Consider the following 17,752-nt stretch of genomic DNA (forward strand, 5'->3'; position numbering starts at 1 on the left):
ATATAAAATATTTATTTTTTAATAATAAACATAATTTGAATAGGCGAATTGGATTGAGTCGTACTCAAAACCAAACTTGAGTTTTACAAGGTATCAACGGGCCTAACCTGCCCATAGACGCCCGTTTTACTCCTTACTCATAAACGGCAAGTGAAGCTAGAAATTATTATTTTCAAAAATGTCTGTTGGATAGGTTGCAGAAACGACACCGCTTGTGCAAAAGTAGCTAATTTGCAAGGTGGCATGCAAAACGTTGCGTTTGGTGTAATGGAATATCAGAAGAGAGGCTAGGGCCTAGAGACTAGAGTCCGAGAGTAATCATGACCGGGTAAATTTTGAAAAGACAGTCCAAGAAAAAATTAAACCTTACCACGCAATGACGTTAAAATCCATTTAGGCGGGAAAATCCCAAAATTTTACCCTCCCTTGCTCTTTCAATAACGTCAAGCCTGTCCCTCTAACGAGCCATTGCTTCTGTGAATCTTTAATCTTCGTTTTCTCTCTCTAGGAATGGTCGTTGATCGCCGAAAACCGACTACGTTACCGAGAAAAGTCGTTGGCGAAGCAATGCTATCGGTGGAAGGCAAGGAAACCCGAAATGACCCAGTCCTGATTTTGGACAATTCGTCTTGCCAGTCGGAGGTCAAGAAGCTACGTGGCAGATGGGAACTCGCCTCGGTTCTCAACTTCCTTAATGTAAAAGCGATCCTTCGTTTTCTTTTTCTTTTTCTTTTTTTTTCAGAAATGCAACATTTCACCGTAGATCATGACATGAGGGAACAGAGTTAGTGTTTGAAAATGATGGTGCGTTTTGACAGGTTTTTGAGCCTGTGATCGGGAATGATTTGAAGTTAACAGTGGAAGAGATCGAGTTAGGGCTTGTTAAACCTAATGCCTCAATTGCTGCTCTTCATATCAAACTTTTGAAGGTTCCGTTATTCTTCTTATCATTTGATATACTGAGATTAATAAGTTAATTTTCATATTAAACTCTTGTTTTAACGCTTGTCCTAAAACATTATTTGATGCTATGAATCTAATATATGATTACATTGAGGCTTGAGCCTTACGGAAATATTTTACTGTAGCATTAAAAGCTTGATTGTGGTAATGCCTTTGGAACTAACTGATTAACTTACGTAATAGATTTGCTTTTGTTTGCAATTGTGAAGCTATTGATTTACTCTCTGATTTTGTCAGATTATTGTTCTTATAAATAGTTTCTTGTTTGGGGGTTTTATCTCTTTAAGATGTCTTATATGGAATTGTTTGTTGGCAGGGGACACCACCTGTGAGTAAATTGTTGAATCGTTCAGATGCATGGGTGACTGCACTTTGCAAGAAACTTGCAATGTGGTGGCCATGGGTGAGGCAAAATTTTGCTATTGAATATGCCCGCCTTTACAGTAGCCTGGATGTCTTTGTGAGTTTTTTACTCATTCGTCTTATTTTCTATTGCCACAGGTTGCTGAAGGAGAGATTCCACTCACTGCTTGCAATGGGTATTAATGACAATATTCTCATTGTTTTAACGAATAAATTCACACTTTATCATTGATGCCAAGTCAAACTTTTTAATGAGGTTGTATTGCTTTGTCACTTTGTTGTTTTGCAGAGGGGAGATATCCAGATACAAAGAACTTGACCCAATAAGTCGCTTGCTGCTCCTAAAAGCACTCTGTGAAATTCGGGCAGATGTAATTTATCATCCCTTTGAATTCTGTGTTGCTTTAACTGAAATTGTTGATTTTATGTCTCTTTCTGTCATCATGTTCTTCCATGCAGTATTTAGAGTGGTTTGTTTGTAACATCCCATAATCAATGTCCAATTTTGTTTAAGCAAAGAAAGTTTCGAGATGAATGTTATGTTGGTTGTGGTAATTCTATTCCATTTTAACTTTTGTTTAATGGATTCTATTATTCTACAGCAACTTGATGCAGTGTCATATATTAATGATACTCTGAAAAGTAGTAAGGAAATTTCTTGCTTCCGAAAAAAGAAGTTAGGGGGGAATGGAAATGTTTCATACTGGTAAGTGTTTACCCCCGGTTCTGGATTTTGTAAAATCTGTTGTGTGATTGGTACTGATAAATTCTCTTTTTTTATTGTAGGTATGATGGAAATACAGTTTTTGGTTATAGATTATACAGGGAAGTAAACAGGACTGAGCCTCAAACAAAAGCAAAGGGGAAAGCATGTTTAACATTACCAACTGTCAGTTATCACTGGGAAACACTTGCAGTGGATTTCGAGGGATTCTGTGAAGTTGTGGTAAGTTCACATGTCACAATATTTGTTTGTTCTCTCAACATGAAATGTTAAGTCCCTTTTGCTTTCTTGCTGTAAATTGTAGGATAAACTCTTGGCTAGCAAGATTGCAGCAGAAGTTGCTATTGGCAAGACTATTAATAATGATATCATTCCTGTTGTGGAGAAATTTAAAAAGGTAAGGTTGACAAGTCTTCTTTTATCCTCTGGTATAATCTTTGTGTAGCACACTTTTCATGTGCTTCTGTTTTATTTGTTGTATCCCTTGGTAACCTCACTAACTTTATCGTCTTGTATAGAAGAATGACAGGGCACTGAAACAGAAGAAAAGGCAAGAGATGCTCCTGAATGGCTTGAGAAGGTCCTATGATACTGGGATTACCCGTTCATGTCGCAATCGTAGGCCAATCAGTTACACATTTGGTACGATGGAAACTTCTCTCCTACAATTGTTATAATCCAATGATTTGTCATAGTTGCTCCATAAATTTCAACTTTTAACTATAAACCTATGTAAGTGGTTCTATTTTTGTTTAGTTTAAATGCATCATTACAGCATGTAGACTGGAAAGGCCAAGTTGATAACTTCACTTGCATGTTGGGTGATTGGAAATGATGAAAGTCCTAACATGTGTTTAGATATAGTTGTTTTAAGTAGAATTTATGTTCTACCAATGTTATAAAAGGAAAAACAAAGGCTTTTAGTTCCCATCCTCTGTAAACTTAAAGACTTAGGCTGGTCAATCAGATGCAGTCAAGTCTTGCTATTGTTCTGCTCTAATTTTGCTCCAGATTAGTTCACTAATGTTAGTCCTGCTACTGTAGCATTTTTTTTTTTTTATCAAATTCATATTGGTTGACTTATGATGGGTTTATAATTATGCAGATGAATATGACCGTGCTATTGACGAGGCTATAGAACTAACAAAGTAAGATTTGTTTAACCTAGTTACATTGATTGTTTATCTTCATCCTCTTAACTATCTTTATTGATTTAATCATTTGCACTTCAAAGATGTACTTTTTTGTATGTGCATAAATATCCTTTACTAATTATCACATGAAATTGTTATATATATTAGTAGATTCATTGTGGAAAAGTACGTATCAGGTCTTTTCTGTCTGGGTTAATAAGATATGTACTCTCATTTTTATTCTACTTCTGTAAAATTTGCAAATAATAGGTTCTATAAACACAAGAACTGATTTATTTATTTTGTTGGGAGAACTGTTAAACTGCGGTTAGTCGGCACTAATGTCTGCTGCCCTTTTCTGGACTTGTGTTATTTGCTCAATGTATGCTTGTTTGTGTATGGTTGTGGTTCCAGTTCAACTGAAATTACTATTAAAAATTTACATTTACTTCTAATTCAACTGAAATAGCCCTTCAGAATTACCTCTTCAGAAGGGAGGTTACACGATACGGCCAATTTGGTCCAAGTGTTTCTCTTTGATGGTTTAACCATTTATTGGTTGTGACTTCAATTTCTGATACAGGAGAAGGAAGACCGATGAGGATCAAAGGCATGGACAGAAGCTTGCAAGACAAACGTTTGCCTCCAATGAAGGGTCAGATGTGGAGGGCTCAGTCTCTAAAGGCAGTTCATACGGGAAAGATAACTCTACGGGTAGTGACACTGAAGATGACAAGCTTCAAGAAGCTGGTAGTGATGGTAATGAGGATGATGATGACTATAGTAACAGAAAGGATGCTGATGACTACAACGGTAGCAATTCAGGCAATTCTGCAGATGAAGAGGAAATTTTGGTTGATGAAAACCCTGAGAAAGAAATGTCGATGGGATCACGCAGGAGTAAGAGATTGGCTGGATATGCGATCCGTCCTGCTATGGGAACTGGAAACATGGGCACAAAGAATAGGTTGAGGCAAAGGCCAGTCATTAACTCTGCCCTTGACACTGTTGTGCCTGATTCAGAGGATGATATCTTGTTAGATCATACAAACAGCGGGGGATCAGGAACTGAAAACTTGCCAAGAGATGCTGTTCTAGTTGAGGTCAGTGACAGCTAAAAGTTTCATAATTAACCAAGTATTTAAGTCAGGGGACAACGGATATAATCAAAGTGGTTCTCCTTCAAACACTTTTTGTAGCAGCAAGGATGTTCTTTTTTATCTTTGGGAAGTGGCAAGCGTTGTCCATATTGGTTTTGGGATGTAATTTATGAGAACGATGGTTCTTGAATTTAGTTCAACCCCATTTCACTTGCCAAGCATCCTTTTGAAACTTTTCGCATTTGTAAGAAAAATTGCTCAAATGAAAATTTCCCAGAAACGTGGTTGACTGGTATGAAACGGATAGTCTATCCTATTCTATTCTACTAGCTCTATGTAGTTTGGCACTTAGGCTATCCAATCGCATACTTTATCTTCTAAGCCTCTCTTCTGTCGAAATCAATCCTATACTATTCGTCTAGCTTCGTCTGGGGTTTTGCCCATTTAATTGACTTTATTTTTTATTTTGTTTGTTCAACAAAACAAGTCAGGATGGCCGAGTGGTCTAAGGCGCCAGACTCAAGTTCTGGTCCTCGAAAGAGGGCGTGGGTTCAAATCCCACTTCTGACATTTTCTTAAATCTGACTTTAGTTAGGTTCGAAGCTCAAAACGCACACAATTTTTGTTGTTGGCCCATTGATGAATGAAAGAGGCTCAAAAGTCAAAACATCCTTTCAATCCACCACAAACCGAAGCCCAAAATTTGACCCAAATGTCATATCCACATCAAAACATAGCCGCCCAATTATAGCCTTAGCATACCCAATTTCTTTCCTTGGTCTTTGGTGGTCTCAAAATTTTTTATGGTTCCGGCTCTGCTTATATTAATTTCAACAGACAACAGCCATTTTTCTGAAACGAAGATCTATTGTCAACATGGCAACAAGCACCAGAGAAAGTCGGCGTAGGAAAATCCTTGAAAGAGGATCCGACCGCTTGGCTTTTATTACGGGTCAAGTCCAAAACCTGCCTCCTCAATCTCATGACCAAACCGACAGCAACCCTCCTCCGCCGTTGGTTCCCCACGGCCAAGATCCACCACCCAACTTCTCAAGTCAACCCGCAGGTAGTCTTCTTCTTCTCCCTCCCTCTATTCCAATTTAAATAACTTTTCAAGGGCTGTTTCAGTCTATCATGTCTTGATAATTAGAGGGGTCAATTAAGGATAAAGGTTTAGTTGAATCCTTGCAATTGAATTACAAAGGTAGAAAATTTCTGCATTTGGGAAAGTTAGTGGAAGTGTCATCCCAGGCTTAACTTTTTGAGTTCTTAAAAGCTTTCGACTTGCTCGTTGTATGCGCCATTAAATATTCTTCGTGGTGTCAACCAATTCACTGAAATAACGAACAAAAGCTTGAAAGATACTAATACCAAAGGTTTTGTTGATAGATTCCATGTTTCTTTTGAATTTTTATTCATATGCAGTTTCTCCTGATGTCCATGAGAAAGCATCTAGTCCTGTATTGCTAAAACATGATCTTAGTTTTGATGCTGATCAGAGTCAGACCAGTGCATATAATGGTGGAATTGGTGAGGGATCGATATCGCACAGAGGCGGGATAGGCATTGAGCCTTCAAAAGATCCTGCCTTGGATGCAAGTGGTGAAGTAAATCCATTGCCGGTTCCATTGGATGATCAAAGTTCATTTATTTCTACTTCAGGGGTGGCTCAGCATTCAGAAACACGGGCACGACAACATAACTTTTTCACCCATAGGCAAATAAGTTCTGCTATTGATGCATCTGAGAACACACGCCTCTTATGTTCCGTAATTATGGCTATTTTAGTTGTATTGTCACATTTGGGATTTCCTCTTCTAGAAAACAGATTCTTGTGGAGCATTATTAGCTTTAGGCCTCTTTACTTCATTTTACTGACCGATTTAACAGTGGTGATTGCACGACTACTTTTTCATGATCATGGAGGTTCTGGAAGAGCTATTAGCGAAGAGAACAAGAACGCTTCCACAGATGACTATAATTGGGCTGAGCAATTAAGCAAGACTTTGGAGGTAGGATTGGTAGCGAAGAAGGTGATTGATGCAGTATTAATGGATTGCAGCGTATACTTAACAATTGTCATCTGTTGCCTTTCCTTCACATAGCAATTCAGCAAGCATATTTCTGTTGATTAGTTTCAGGATGTGTTAAGCATTATTTTGTATGTTTTTGGCTCCCATTTGAACTTTTCAAAGCTAAATAGATCAAGAATTGTATTCTTTGGTGTACTTGGAAGTTATGTTCTTGTATTTCAAAACTATTTTCAATGAAGTATTGGTTTGCATTTTTGTAATTCTCACACTGTAATTGTATGTTATCTGAACTAATTTACGGATACCGGGATTTGGAGTCCTGCTATAAGATAAGGCTCTTGTTCTGTTTTCATGCTGAATAATATCCTTTTGTTTTTCACAATGCAAATTATTAACCCATACCCACTTCCCTGGCTTTAGACCGTCAAGTAAGACAATTACAAGATGTGGAATATGAACAAAATCCATGCGTATGAAATATACCCAGAATGAAAAGTTACTTGAAGCACATGATTTTATTACAAAAACCACCATTTCGTCTTGAAGAAATCATTCTTCGAAACATGGGCATCATTTTTTCTTCAATTCCGCTAGGCTCACGCAATTATGCAACATGGGTACCGAAAGGTTTTTCACTGAATAAAGGGACTTAACTGAAACGCAGTTTTGCAGGGTAATCAATGACCCCATTGTTGTTTCCCATTTGGAGTAAGAGGCAGAGATTAGCCAATCTCTTAAGGTGTTGTTCAAAGAACTCATTGCTTGATCAAGGGGTTCAGGTTGATGCAGCTACTTTGAAAACGGGGTTTGGTTTTGACTTGATGTTGAGCAGTGATCTTATAGATATGTAAGCAAAATGTGGTGTAATGGACACGGCTTCTCTCGTGTTTGACAGAGTGACTGAGAGAAATGTGATTCTTAGACAGCGATCTTCTGTGGCCATTTACAAAATGGTAATGCCAGAGCAACCTTGACACTTTCTGTCAGATGGCAATTTCATGTTTTAAACCAAATGAGTTTACTTTTTCCACGAATTTAAAGCTTGTGGGATTTTGAATGTTATTGAGATTGGAATGCAGATTCATAGTATGTGTGTAATATCTGGCTTCGAATGTGCCCCTGTGGTGGGGAATTCAATAGTTGATATGTACTCAAAAGAAGGACCAAGGAAGCAGCGACGATGTTTAATGTTTTGTCAGTTAGGAATCTAATAAGTTGGAATACAATGATAGCGTGTTATACACTTGCAGGCCAGGGTAAGAAAGCTTTAGTTTTGTTCCTTAAGAGTGCAAGAAAATGAAGAGATCCCGGATGAGTATGCAATAACAACCATGTTGAAAGTTTATCGTGCTCTAGGTAAGATAAGGGAAGGATCGGTGATTTATGGTTTTTTTTATCACTAATGGACTTCCATGTCCAGCTAAGGCAGCCATCGTGGGTTCTCTTATTGATTTGTGTGTGAAATGTGGGAACTTGATTGAGGTTCGAAGTTTGTTTAATCAGATTGGAGAGAAGAATGTCATATCTTGGAGTGCATTAATTCTGTGGTATGCCCAAGAAGGGAACTTGGCAGAGACCATTGAGTTGTTTAGGCAGCTTCAAAACAGCAGCAAGAAAGTGAATGGGTTTGTTCTGTCAAGTATGATGGCCGTGTTTGCTGATTTTGCACCCGTGGAGCAAGGCAAGCAAATGCATGCCTATACTGTTAAGTTTCCTTCTGGTTTAGAGGTACTGTGTCCAATTCAATTGTGGATATGTATCTCAAATGCGGAATGCTAGATGAGGCAGAAAGACTATTCAAAGAAATGTGGTTTCTTGGACAGTTTTGATCACTGGCTATGGAAAACATGGTCTTGGCAAAGAGACATTTCGTTTCTTTAACAAAATGCAAATAGATAATATTGAGCCTGGCGTGGTGACTTATTTGGCTATACCTCTCAGCATGTTGTCATTCTGAACTCATCAAGGAAGGTGAGGAATATTTCTTACAGCTGCGCCGTAATCGATGGGTCAAACCTGGTATAGTGCATTATACATGCTTGGTTGATCTTCTCGGTCGAGATGGACGCTTGAAAGAAACCACGAACCTCATAGAAAGCATGCCTTTAAAGGCAAACGTAGGGATTTGGCAAACGTTGCTTAGTGCTTGTAGAGTACATGGAGACCGGCATCTGGTGAAGGAAATAGGCAAAAGTCTTTTAAAATTGGATGGCGACAACCCTGTCAACTACGTGATGATTTCAAATATTTCCGCTGAGGCTGGCTATTGGGACGACTAAGAGGAAGTTAGAGAATTAGCCAAAGCAAAGGGGTCGGGAAGGACACAGAACGTAGTTGGGTGGACATTGACAAGGAGGTCAACTTTTTCTATCATAGGGAAAATTCAAGTCCTGCAGGGGACGGAGAAAAGGTTGAAACAAGAATTGGGTTATGCTCATAGGGTGAAATTTGCATCGCGTTATATATAGATGGGGAGTCGACAGAAGAGAGCTTGTCAGTTCACGGTGAGAACTTGGCAATTGGATTTTAAAGGTAGTTTCCGTGGTAAGAGATTCAAGGATGGCTTGTGTTCTTGCAGAGATTATTGGTAATGCTGTTTTGGCATGCTTCGCCCTAATTCTATAAAAAGATGGGGATATCAACACAAGGACATCACAACAAAATATGCAACTTCTATATTCTGATAAACCAACATGGTATACAAACATAGGAATCTCAAAATTTGTGGCCTTCGCCATTGTCTCCCACAGATATCCAAGCACTTTGAAACCATTTATTTACTATTTCCACTTAGCTTGGATTCTTAAAAAAAGGATGATTTAGAGCCTGACGTGCAGTGAGACGTTCAGATGGCTCATATTTCAACAAACCTTCCAACAGGTCTGCAAATGAATATCTTGATCTCTCTGCATGTGATACCATATTCTGAAATAAAAAGCAAGCTTTAATAAGATAAAGGAAAAGTACATATCAAAGCAGACATATGAAAGGAAATCTGACCTTCAGTCGATCAAGCTTCTTAACAGCTCTAATACTCTCCCTAGATACTGCTCCTTCAGGCCAATTTAGTCTAGAGCCTCGTCGAAAATACTTTTCAGCACCCCGGCTGTATAAAACCCAAAATAGGGTGAGCATGCAGTTATAATCAGTTGATTATGAGATTAAAAGTAAGCTCATAACTTACTTAGCCCTTCGAATCATATGCTCAGGAAGAGGTCCTAATACCCTCTCCATCATTGCCAAATGCTCCAAGTTCTCATGGGTTTGAAATAATGCTTCACCCTGCAGATAATTTAAACAGTGTAAGATCCTGTATTCCACATATTAAAAAAAAGCTAAATGCGTCTGAAAAAGTGCAGGACTGACAGTGCATAGTTCAATAAGTATACAACCAACACTCCAGAGATCACATGGATAACTCCAACCTAGACCTGCATCAATGTATTTTAAAATGTGTCACAACAACAGATAGCACACGTGACTGGTGTCAGTAATTTATGCAGAAACAAGCTAGGTAAAAAGGAACCAACAGAAAATCGAAAATCAAATTAAAGATCCAGATTAGCAGGACCAATAAAACATAACCAAAGACATGACATTAAAAAGGGAAGGACTCATGAAATTTCCAGTTATTATTTTCAGGGAAACCATGTTATTAGTCATTCTAATATTGTTGCTCTTAGATTCTATGATGTGGTCCTCGAATAGGCTTCTTTGAGCCCAATTGGCGCCTGGAAATATATCATTCAAAAGTGAATCTCTTTTACCTATCCCTGAAAAGTGGGGGAAAAGAACAGAAGAGAGACTATTCAATGCCTTTCTGAACTTGGAATAGAACACAACACTGAGCAAACACAGGGAAATCACATTCTCACTTTCCAACACAATGATTGGTTACCTAGAATAATCTCAGGGGCTCTGTAATGCCTTGTGGAAACAATGGAGCTATGATTCTGATTATCAAATGCAGTACTACCAAAATCAATCAGCTTAATGGCACTTGACTTTGGCAAGCACCTGAAATGCATTTCATCTGAAGAACTCCTCTGTACCATTCCAACCATTTTTTATTGTTATAACCGAGTTTGTAGCCCATATGTATAAAGGCATAAATTGTCAATTATACATGGCCAAATACCTTGCAGCCAGGAAGCTTTACATATTCAGAAGATACAAGAAGAATATTTTCTGGCTTCAGGTCAGTGTGGATTAAGAGCAAATCATGCATATCTGCCATATATATTTAAAGCATAGAAAGATGTTAAACATAAGGGATACAATAACTAACCCAATGCTACCCCTGAACAAACAAGACAGGCCTAAAAAAACAGAAAAGGTAGATTAGTTAGAAAAGGAAAGATGATAAAACAGGAGCCAAGGACAATCCACACACATGCTACAGATTCCAAAAGCTGACGTCCAAATTCCCGAACAAGATCCACAGGAAAAGGGCAGTATTTATTTCTCTTTAGAAAATCAAATAAACTGGGTCCAAGCTTCTCAAACACCTGGTAACACCATTAAAATGCATCCACAGGAAGGTTTTTGTTTAGTCCCAATTACATGAATTAAGTCCACAAAGACAAAATATAATCAAGGCATCATAACAGATTCAACTATCTCATCCAATTACAGCATAAAGCTCAGGATTTCAACTAATTTGTCTAAAAAAGAATCACAACAAACTGAGAAGGAATGAAGCATCTTGCATTCTAAGACAACAAGCAACTTCAACATTACAGCCACTTCTTTCATAACAACATGTTAAGCTAACCTCTTACTTAAAATAAGGTTGCCAATAACATAATTTCTTTGAAGAAAAAACCGACTGAAAAGAAACACAAAATGGTTAAAAGAAGGTTCATTGAATACTTACAATACAAATGTGATTGCGGTAATCAAACCAATTGCGAATCTGTACACAGCTGCAAAAGATAACCAAAGTGTCTGTAGGCACAAATGAAACAAGAAGCAATATCCGTAAACTGAAAAAACTGAAAACACGAAGGCACGTACCGTGAGATGCCTTTATCATTCTTAGCAAGATGTTGCAGTATATCAACTTCAATCATTGCTGCATCACGGTATTTACGTATGCTTCTAACTACCTTAATCGCAACATACTCTCGTGTTTGACGGTCCCAACATTCCAAAACTCGGCCAAATGTGCCTACAACACTAGCAATTTTTGCTGAAATGTGCCACAACCAGAATCACAAAAATTAAAAGATCCAACAGCAGAGCACTTTGACAGCTAACCTTCACCCATCTTACTAAGTATTTTATCTGTCAAAACATTAATTACACAAATAATTAATCATTATAATATAAGCAAAAGTAAAAAGTGAAAATTGAGGTTGGAACAACCAAAAAAAAAAAAAAGCTTACATCTTGGAGTGAGATTTTCGCCGAGGTTAAAGACGTAATGGCCTTCGTGATCATCATCCCTCTTGGGCGGCGAGGAACGCCGAGCCGTCACCAGAGCTCGTTGCGCCTACAAACCAATTCCCACCCCAAAAAGGTCAGATTTTTATTTCATACCCAAGTAAACTACTTTAGCCCTTCAGATTGGCTTTCTCCTTACTGCTGTGGCTGTACCCTAACCCTAATTTTTTTTTTTTAATATGAGGAACCAACCTCTGGCCCAGATGGTGCGACGTCCCACCCAAGACGAGGCCGTTTCCTGGTTCGCGCCTTCTCCATCTCTTCCACTTCAATAACCATCGTTAACTTGTAGCAATCGATCCTTCTATATATCTGCAACAAAAAATCTACAAACTTCTAAGAGATAAGTTTTTGCCACCACGAAAACAATCGGAGATCTTTCCGAGAAAAACTTCCTTTTTAAGACAGAATGCTAGCCGGTTAGGGTTTTTCTAATATGATCGAATTGGGTGTTTTTTTTTTTTTTTTTTTTTTGCGCGAATTTGGTGATTGCAATACGTTTATTTATGTAATTATTATTCCGTTGCTTGCTTCCCTCTCTGTATGTCGGTTAGCGGTAACTGTTTAGGTAACTTTTGGACCGGTTGGGTCCGTTGGGCCCAATTGGAAATTTTTATTTTATGCTTTACGGGTTACGTCCTCTGTTTAGAATTTTCCTTTTGGGCTTTGTCTTTGGAGGCTTCTGAAACATGACAACAGGCTGATACCGTCGCGACAAATTCCCAAGGTTGGTCCATTGGTCCATATCCCATTCCTATACTATCAACATAATGAGCTAAGCATGGTTGGCTTCATGAAAGAACTAAAAAAAATTGAAAGCCGAAACCATCAGCGCACGGTTCCTGGACCAATAATCCCAAATATTGATTAGAGAAGAGAGATTACTCATTTTAAGCACACAAACCAGCAACAAAAACAAAAAAAAAGAGCATTCCCACAACGGGCCGCCTTTATATGGTCAATACAGCCCTCAATAATTCAACTGATTCTCATTGATTTGCTTCCTCAGTTGCTGCATTTGGAACCCAAGACATAAAAGCAAATAGAGATGCAGTCACTGCAGGAAAAGGCTTCGGAGTGGAGCGGCGTTAATACTGCCGATGCCTTTGCTATTGATGACACTAATTTGTTCCAGAAATTGGGTCTCCAAACTTTCATCAACCTCTCCACCAATTTCTACACCAGGTATCTTTCTTTTTTTAACTTGGTTTTTTTTTCAAACAAGATCTTGTTTTTTTTTTTATTGGTTGCCTTGGAAATTAGGGTGTATGATGATGAAGAAGAGTGGTTTCGATCAATATTTGCTAATTCCAAGAAAGAAGAGGCCATTCAGAATCAATATGAATTCTTTGTGCAACGAATGGGAGGACCTGCTCTTTTTTCTCAGAGGAAAGGTTAGCAAAATTTTCGTTTCTTTTGTTTTTAATTGAACTTTTATTCAAATATTTCCACTGGCTTGGGGCTTGTTTTATTAACATTAATTCAAGAATGAGAGACTGAAAGGAAAGATTTCTAGAGTAAATACTGGAATATGAGATTCAATCATTTAACATTAGAAGTAAGTTGAACTCGGCATCGGTTTTATCTAGGTGTTATTCTTGTAAAAGATGTACTGATGATTTTGGAATTACCAGGGTTAGACTGGACAGAAATAGAGTCTACCTACCCTGGTTTGGCCTTTTCAACAGATCTTTTTTGACCAATTTGTGTGCTTAACTGGCTCCACAACCCCCTAGCAAATTGCAACCTTAAACCTTCAGGCTGTTGCATAATCATCTCCTTGAATTTGATTGCAAGACATATGGTGAAGAAAGGGAAAACTGACCATCTATTGTGGGATCATTGCCTTAATTTTACCTCCGTAGTTTGGAAAATTATGTGTATTTGATAGAATTAGAAGCGAGCTTGTTCTTACTCTCTTTAATGGCTAAATACTTATTCTTCCTTTACGTGAGACTAATATACAAGGATAAAGTTTTCCCTATTCATGTTGTCCTTGGGTTAATAAATTAGACAGAATAAAGTTTGAGGCTACTGGAATACAAATTCTTGTTGCCACTTACTAGATGCTAATCATTTGGTAATAAGGCTTCCACCCTTTCGTCTTTCTCTTAACAATTTATTGGACTGGGTATCTTTTCTTGTGATGCCTGGCAGGTCATCCTGCATTGATTGGACGTCATAGACCATTTCCAGTCACACATCAAGCTGCCGAGAGATGGTTACATCATATGGAAAAGGCATTAGCGAGCACCCCTGACATTGATGCTGATTCAAAAGTCAAAATGATGAATTTTTTCAGGCACATAGTTGCTGTTTTTTCATTTTTGTCCTTTCCTTGCTTGTCATCCTATTCTTGTTCAAATTCGTGAGACATTATAATGTGTTTTTCAGGCACACATCATTCTTTCTTGTGGCCGGAGATGAGTTGAAGAATCAAAACCAACAAGTTCCATGTAAGCATGGAGCCAGCAAACCAACTGCAACATAAACTTATTAACAGGAAAACCTTATTCCTTTGCTGGGAGAAACCATGGATATTGGCATTCCTTAACCACTTAACTATGATAGTGTTGTAACTCACACAGCCTTTTTTATATGAATAAATCCTGAATTTTTTACATTACTTTGTTTTATATGTTGATGAAAATATTATTGGTCGTCCATAATTTCATCTTCTTTCTCTGAGCTGAATTCTCATTGTTGCTGTAATAAGTTGGTAGAGAAAATGGAAAAAAATGTAAGTAGAGCCTCTCGGTAAATGGTGATCAATGTTCTAGAATTAATCGTATAACATCTCCTTGCTTGTTAGTCATATCCTTGAAAACTAATGTTGTTGAGTTCATGCTACATGGTAACATGAGTAGCCAAACTAGCTTTTGCGGTTGTAGCATACTATGTTCAAACTTTAGAAACTCAATGGTTAGTCAAGTGTGGTAATCGACATTTTAAAGGCTTCATTGTCTGTTGATGGCTTCCTGTAGTGTTTCAGATTATTGCCCTAGTGATGGACCTAAGGATGAGATGTTTGAGGCCTTATTTGCCAGATAATGTGGTTTCTGTCATTGCTACTGTTTGAATTGAGGATTTTATTAGTGGCAGTTGATCAGTGATGATGGACAATTGACAAAATGAATTCAAATGGAAAAAAATATATGTTGCTAAATGAATTCCAATTTGTTGACTATTACTTATCAAACTTTGTTTTATAATTTGGTTTGATTTTGTAGTAAAGTAGTAATTAGCAAAGCAAGTAACACTTGTACAAACCAACGAAGTAAGACCATTCCCAATGATCTACAGATTAAAGTCTCTATAATGCTCTGAACCATTCATGAACATCACAACAAATAGGATTGAATAAGGAGCTGCGCGGTAGTTACAAAATGAGAATTTGAGAGGAGCTGGGCGGTAGTTACAAATGAGAATTTGAGAGAATATAGAATAATGATATGCAAACAAGAACCAATCCCAATGAAAAGACAGAATAAATTGGATTGGTAAGTAACATCACTCCCAGGCCCCCAAATATAAGACCCAATCTCAGAAAAACTAAAAGTAAATCATGTATTGGTTCTAGCAAATTCATTATATGTAAAATAAGAGATAAATAAATCAAAATGCTTTTCATGATTTTACCAATCTGATCAGGAAATTTTTTTTTATGATACTTTCTTAATGGAATAAAATCCTAATCTATTAGGGGTGAATTGATCTAAGTACAATTGTTATTTCGTTCTTTTTTTTTATTGTTTTTGTTCGGTTTGAAAGGGTATTTTGTTTTTTGAAACTATGTATTTCATTCTAGTCAGCCAATGGTTTGCAACTCTAGATGGGCTTTAATGCTTTTCTCTATGGAAATCGGAACGAGCTTCATGATCTTCCAACTAATGCTGCGGGATGATTTGGAGATTGATAGTCAGGTCAGGCTCCTTGTCCACTAGATGAGAACGTTTTATATATGCATTTAGAGATTTCAAGAGTTCGAGAAATCTATGGCTTCATGTCATGTATTTCTGCGTTCAACTTTGGAACGTGAAGGTGTTTTGTACAGATTAAACGTTGTGATCCTAGTAAATCATCAGCAAAAACTGTTTTCTACCATAAACTTTGTGATTCTAGACTTGTGACAAATCATAAGCATTATTTAATTTTTATTGCTTTTGTTGTTGATGGTTTCTCGGGGAATATGCTATCAATATCGGATAGTGTCATTCCAAGTTTTAACTTCTTAGGAGTTAGGACAGCGATTTTCGCTTCACTTATTTGAGGCTCATCATTTTACATCTTGAATACAAAACTTATGGGGTGGGACTCCAAGTCTCCAACCACGTGAGCAGTGAGCTACATGTCTACCCAATCCAAGTCCCGAGACATTATCTCACCAAAAGAGGTTGAAGCTCGCCCTGGGTCCATCATCGACTAAGCAGACCACAGCCCCAATGTCATGAGCCAACCTTTACATAGGACCATAATCGAGCTTAGGTTGTCATGAGTCAACCTTTGTATAGGGCCATGACCCGGTAAAGGTGTCAAGAGAGAGGGTAGATCTCTTGTGTTAAGGAAAAATATTCTCATTTCAAACATTGTAACGGTTAATGGTAACATATCTATAAAATCTCATTTACTATTTAGAGGGGGTGATTAGTCGACGTATTGTTGGGCTGACTCACTGATTAAGGTATGTGTTAGACCACCGGTTTAGGGCTGCCCCTCTGGCCCCAACGATGGTGGGGAAGTTCTCTATGTACTATTCTCGATATTAATAAAATATTTCTTTTATTTGGAAACCCCGAGTGTTGCCTTGTTATGCTTTCTTAGCTCTTCAATGTGAATGTTTATGATTGTTTAAGCTTGAGATTAACTTGTGGCTTAATGTTACTTGTTCAGATATCGGGCTATCCTTGGTTGACTTGTGTGGAAGCATCCATCCAAGTGCCGCATAGTCTATTGCTTCCTTGAAAAAAGCTTAGCCCGTGACACATGGTATCAGAGCATGGTTGAGAAGTGCTAGAGAATTGAAGAAATGGCCACGAGTGGTGGATTCAATTACCAACAGATAATTGAAGAGTTGGAGGTCGCAGTGGCCACTTTAAAAGCTTATGTGGTGACAAATGATCGACTAAGGGAAATCGAGACAACCCAGCGAGAGTTGTCCGATACTCTACATAGCTTGAGTGAGGAGGTTAGAGATGCCTTGAATGTCCTCCAAAAAGAGTTTGATGAGCTTAGAGCCCAAGTGAGTGTTCTACAACTGGCTATGACTAAATCAAGTTCTAGCTTGACAGAAAGGGGAAAAAAGGCTAAGGTGCCAAAGCCCCGATGCTACGAGAGGGCAAAAAATGCCAAAGAGCTTGGGAACTTTTTGTTTGACATAAAGTAATACTTTTAAGTTGTATGTACTGAATCAGAGGAAGATAAGGTTACAGTGGCATCAATGTACCTTGTAGGGGATGCCAAACTATGATGGTGTTCAAAATTTGTAAATGATGAATGTCCTATTAAAACTTGAGTGGATCTGAAACAGAAATTAAAAAACCAGTTTTTTCCTAAGAATGTGAAGTATATGGCTCGAAGGAAGCTTCGAGAATTGGTATAAACGAGAATAGTGCGAGAGTTTGTGAGGAGCTTTTCTACTCTGATGTTAGATATTAGAGACATGTCCGAAAAAGACAAGATGTTCTACTTCCTTGAAGGCCTCAAACCTTGAGCCATGACGGAATTACAAAGATAAAAGGTGTAAAATGTGGCCACGGCCATGGCTGCAGCTGAACGTCTTCATGATTACAATGATAGCTCTTTAAAATGAAAAAATCTTCCATCAGGTGGCAATAACTCCAACTTTGGGAGTATGGGAAAGATGGCTAAAGTGGACCGACCCTTCAGTGAGGGATCAGACAAAAAGCCCTTTGGTTGAGACAATATCCAACCCAAGGTAAACAATGCAGCAAATTTTAAGCCCAGGCAACTATTAGCTTGTTTCCTATGCAA

At 38.0% G+C, this 17,752-nt stretch overlaps 5 protein-coding genes, 1 non-coding gene and 1 pseudogene across 9 annotated transcripts; 6 read left to right on the plus strand and 1 right to left on the minus strand.

The window, feature by feature from the left end:
* Positions 1 to 91: 91 nt before the first annotated feature.
* Positions 92 to 4,609, plus strand: LOC111286712 (DDT domain-containing protein DDR4). 2 transcript variants are annotated; one of them, XM_089762922.1, is made up of 11 exons: positions 92 to 696; positions 819 to 929; positions 1,280 to 1,366; positions 1,465 to 1,502; positions 1,616 to 1,697; positions 1,929 to 2,032; positions 2,113 to 2,272; positions 2,355 to 2,447; positions 2,569 to 2,692; positions 3,156 to 3,198; positions 3,767 to 4,609. In XM_089762922.1, exons 1-11 carry the CDS (start codon positions 511 to 513, stop codon positions 4,299 to 4,301), a joined length of 1,563 nt encoding a protein of 520 aa, XP_089619048.1. In that variant the 5' UTR covers positions 92 to 510; the 3' UTR covers positions 4,302 to 4,609. The 2 variants fall into 2 exon arrangements, with proteins under 2 accessions (XP_089619048.1, XP_022732588.1); XM_022876853.2 differs by having other exon boundaries at positions 2,572 to 2,692.
* Positions 4,610 to 4,769: 160 nt separating this feature from the next.
* TRNAL-CAA (transfer RNA leucine (anticodon CAA)) lies at positions 4,770 to 4,853 on the plus strand. Its single transcript has one exon. It is a non-coding gene; the product is annotated as a tRNA-Leu (tRNA).
* Positions 4,854 to 5,075: 222 nt separating this feature from the next.
* LOC111286714 (uncharacterized) lies at positions 5,076 to 6,576 on the plus strand. Its single transcript, XM_022876857.2, has 2 exons — positions 5,076 to 5,349; positions 5,709 to 6,576. Exons 1-2 carry the CDS (start codon positions 5,160 to 5,162, stop codon positions 6,386 to 6,388), a joined length of 870 nt encoding a protein of 289 aa, XP_022732592.1. The 5' UTR covers positions 5,076 to 5,159; the 3' UTR covers positions 6,389 to 6,576.
* Positions 6,577 to 6,671: 95 nt separating this feature from the next.
* On the plus strand, positions 6,672 to 8,846 carry LOC111286711 (putative pentatricopeptide repeat-containing protein At3g15130 pseudogene; annotated as a pseudogene).
* Positions 8,847 to 8,968: 122 nt separating this feature from the next.
* AME3 (Protein kinase superfamily protein) lies at positions 8,969 to 12,239 on the minus strand. 3 transcript variants are annotated; one of them, XM_022876856.2, is made up of 12 exons: positions 11,954 to 12,239; positions 11,705 to 11,810; positions 11,576 to 11,602; positions 11,333 to 11,486; positions 11,193 to 11,241; positions 10,710 to 10,824; positions 10,455 to 10,546; positions 10,215 to 10,362; positions 9,683 to 9,747; positions 9,501 to 9,598; positions 9,317 to 9,422; positions 8,969 to 9,241 (listed from the first exon to the last, which is right to left on the minus strand). In XM_022876856.2, exons 1-12 carry the CDS (start codon positions 12,038 to 12,040, stop codon positions 9,107 to 9,109), a joined length of 1,182 nt encoding a protein of 393 aa, XP_022732591.1. In that variant the 5' UTR covers positions 12,041 to 12,239; the 3' UTR covers positions 8,969 to 9,106. The 3 variants fall into 3 exon arrangements, with proteins under 3 accessions (XP_022732591.1, XP_089619050.1, XP_089619049.1); XM_089762924.1 differs by lacking the exons at positions 10,215 to 10,362; positions 10,455 to 10,546; positions 10,710 to 10,824 and adding an exon at positions 10,605 to 10,635; XM_089762923.1 differs by lacking the exons at positions 10,215 to 10,362; positions 10,455 to 10,546.
* A 345-nt stretch (positions 12,240 to 12,584) lies between these two features.
* LOC111285216 (group 2 truncated hemoglobin 3-2-like) lies at positions 12,585 to 14,382 on the plus strand. Its single transcript, XM_022874535.2, has 4 exons — positions 12,585 to 12,946; positions 13,025 to 13,155; positions 13,919 to 14,063; positions 14,156 to 14,382. Exons 1-4 carry the CDS (start codon positions 12,810 to 12,812, stop codon positions 14,250 to 14,252), a joined length of 510 nt encoding a protein of 169 aa, XP_022730270.2. The 5' UTR covers positions 12,585 to 12,809; the 3' UTR covers positions 14,253 to 14,382.
* Positions 14,383 to 15,406: 1,024 nt separating this feature from the next.
* Positions 15,407 to 17,233, plus strand: LOC111286320 (uncharacterized). The gene is made up of 2 exons (XM_022876230.2): positions 15,407 to 15,684; positions 16,652 to 17,233. Exon 2 carries the CDS (start codon positions 16,788 to 16,790, stop codon positions 17,142 to 17,144), a length of 357 nt encoding a protein of 118 aa, XP_022731965.1. The 5' UTR covers positions 15,407 to 15,684; positions 16,652 to 16,787; the 3' UTR covers positions 17,145 to 17,233.
* Positions 17,234 to 17,752: the final 519 nt, after the last annotated feature.

Source organism: Durio zibethinus, chromosome 6 (genome assembly GCF_047325235.1).
Source record: "Durio zibethinus cultivar Kanyao isolate XHJ-2024 chromosome 6, ASM4732523v1, whole genome shotgun sequence".
Lineage (NCBI taxonomy): Eukaryota > Viridiplantae > Streptophyta > Magnoliopsida > Malvales > Malvaceae > Durio > Durio zibethinus.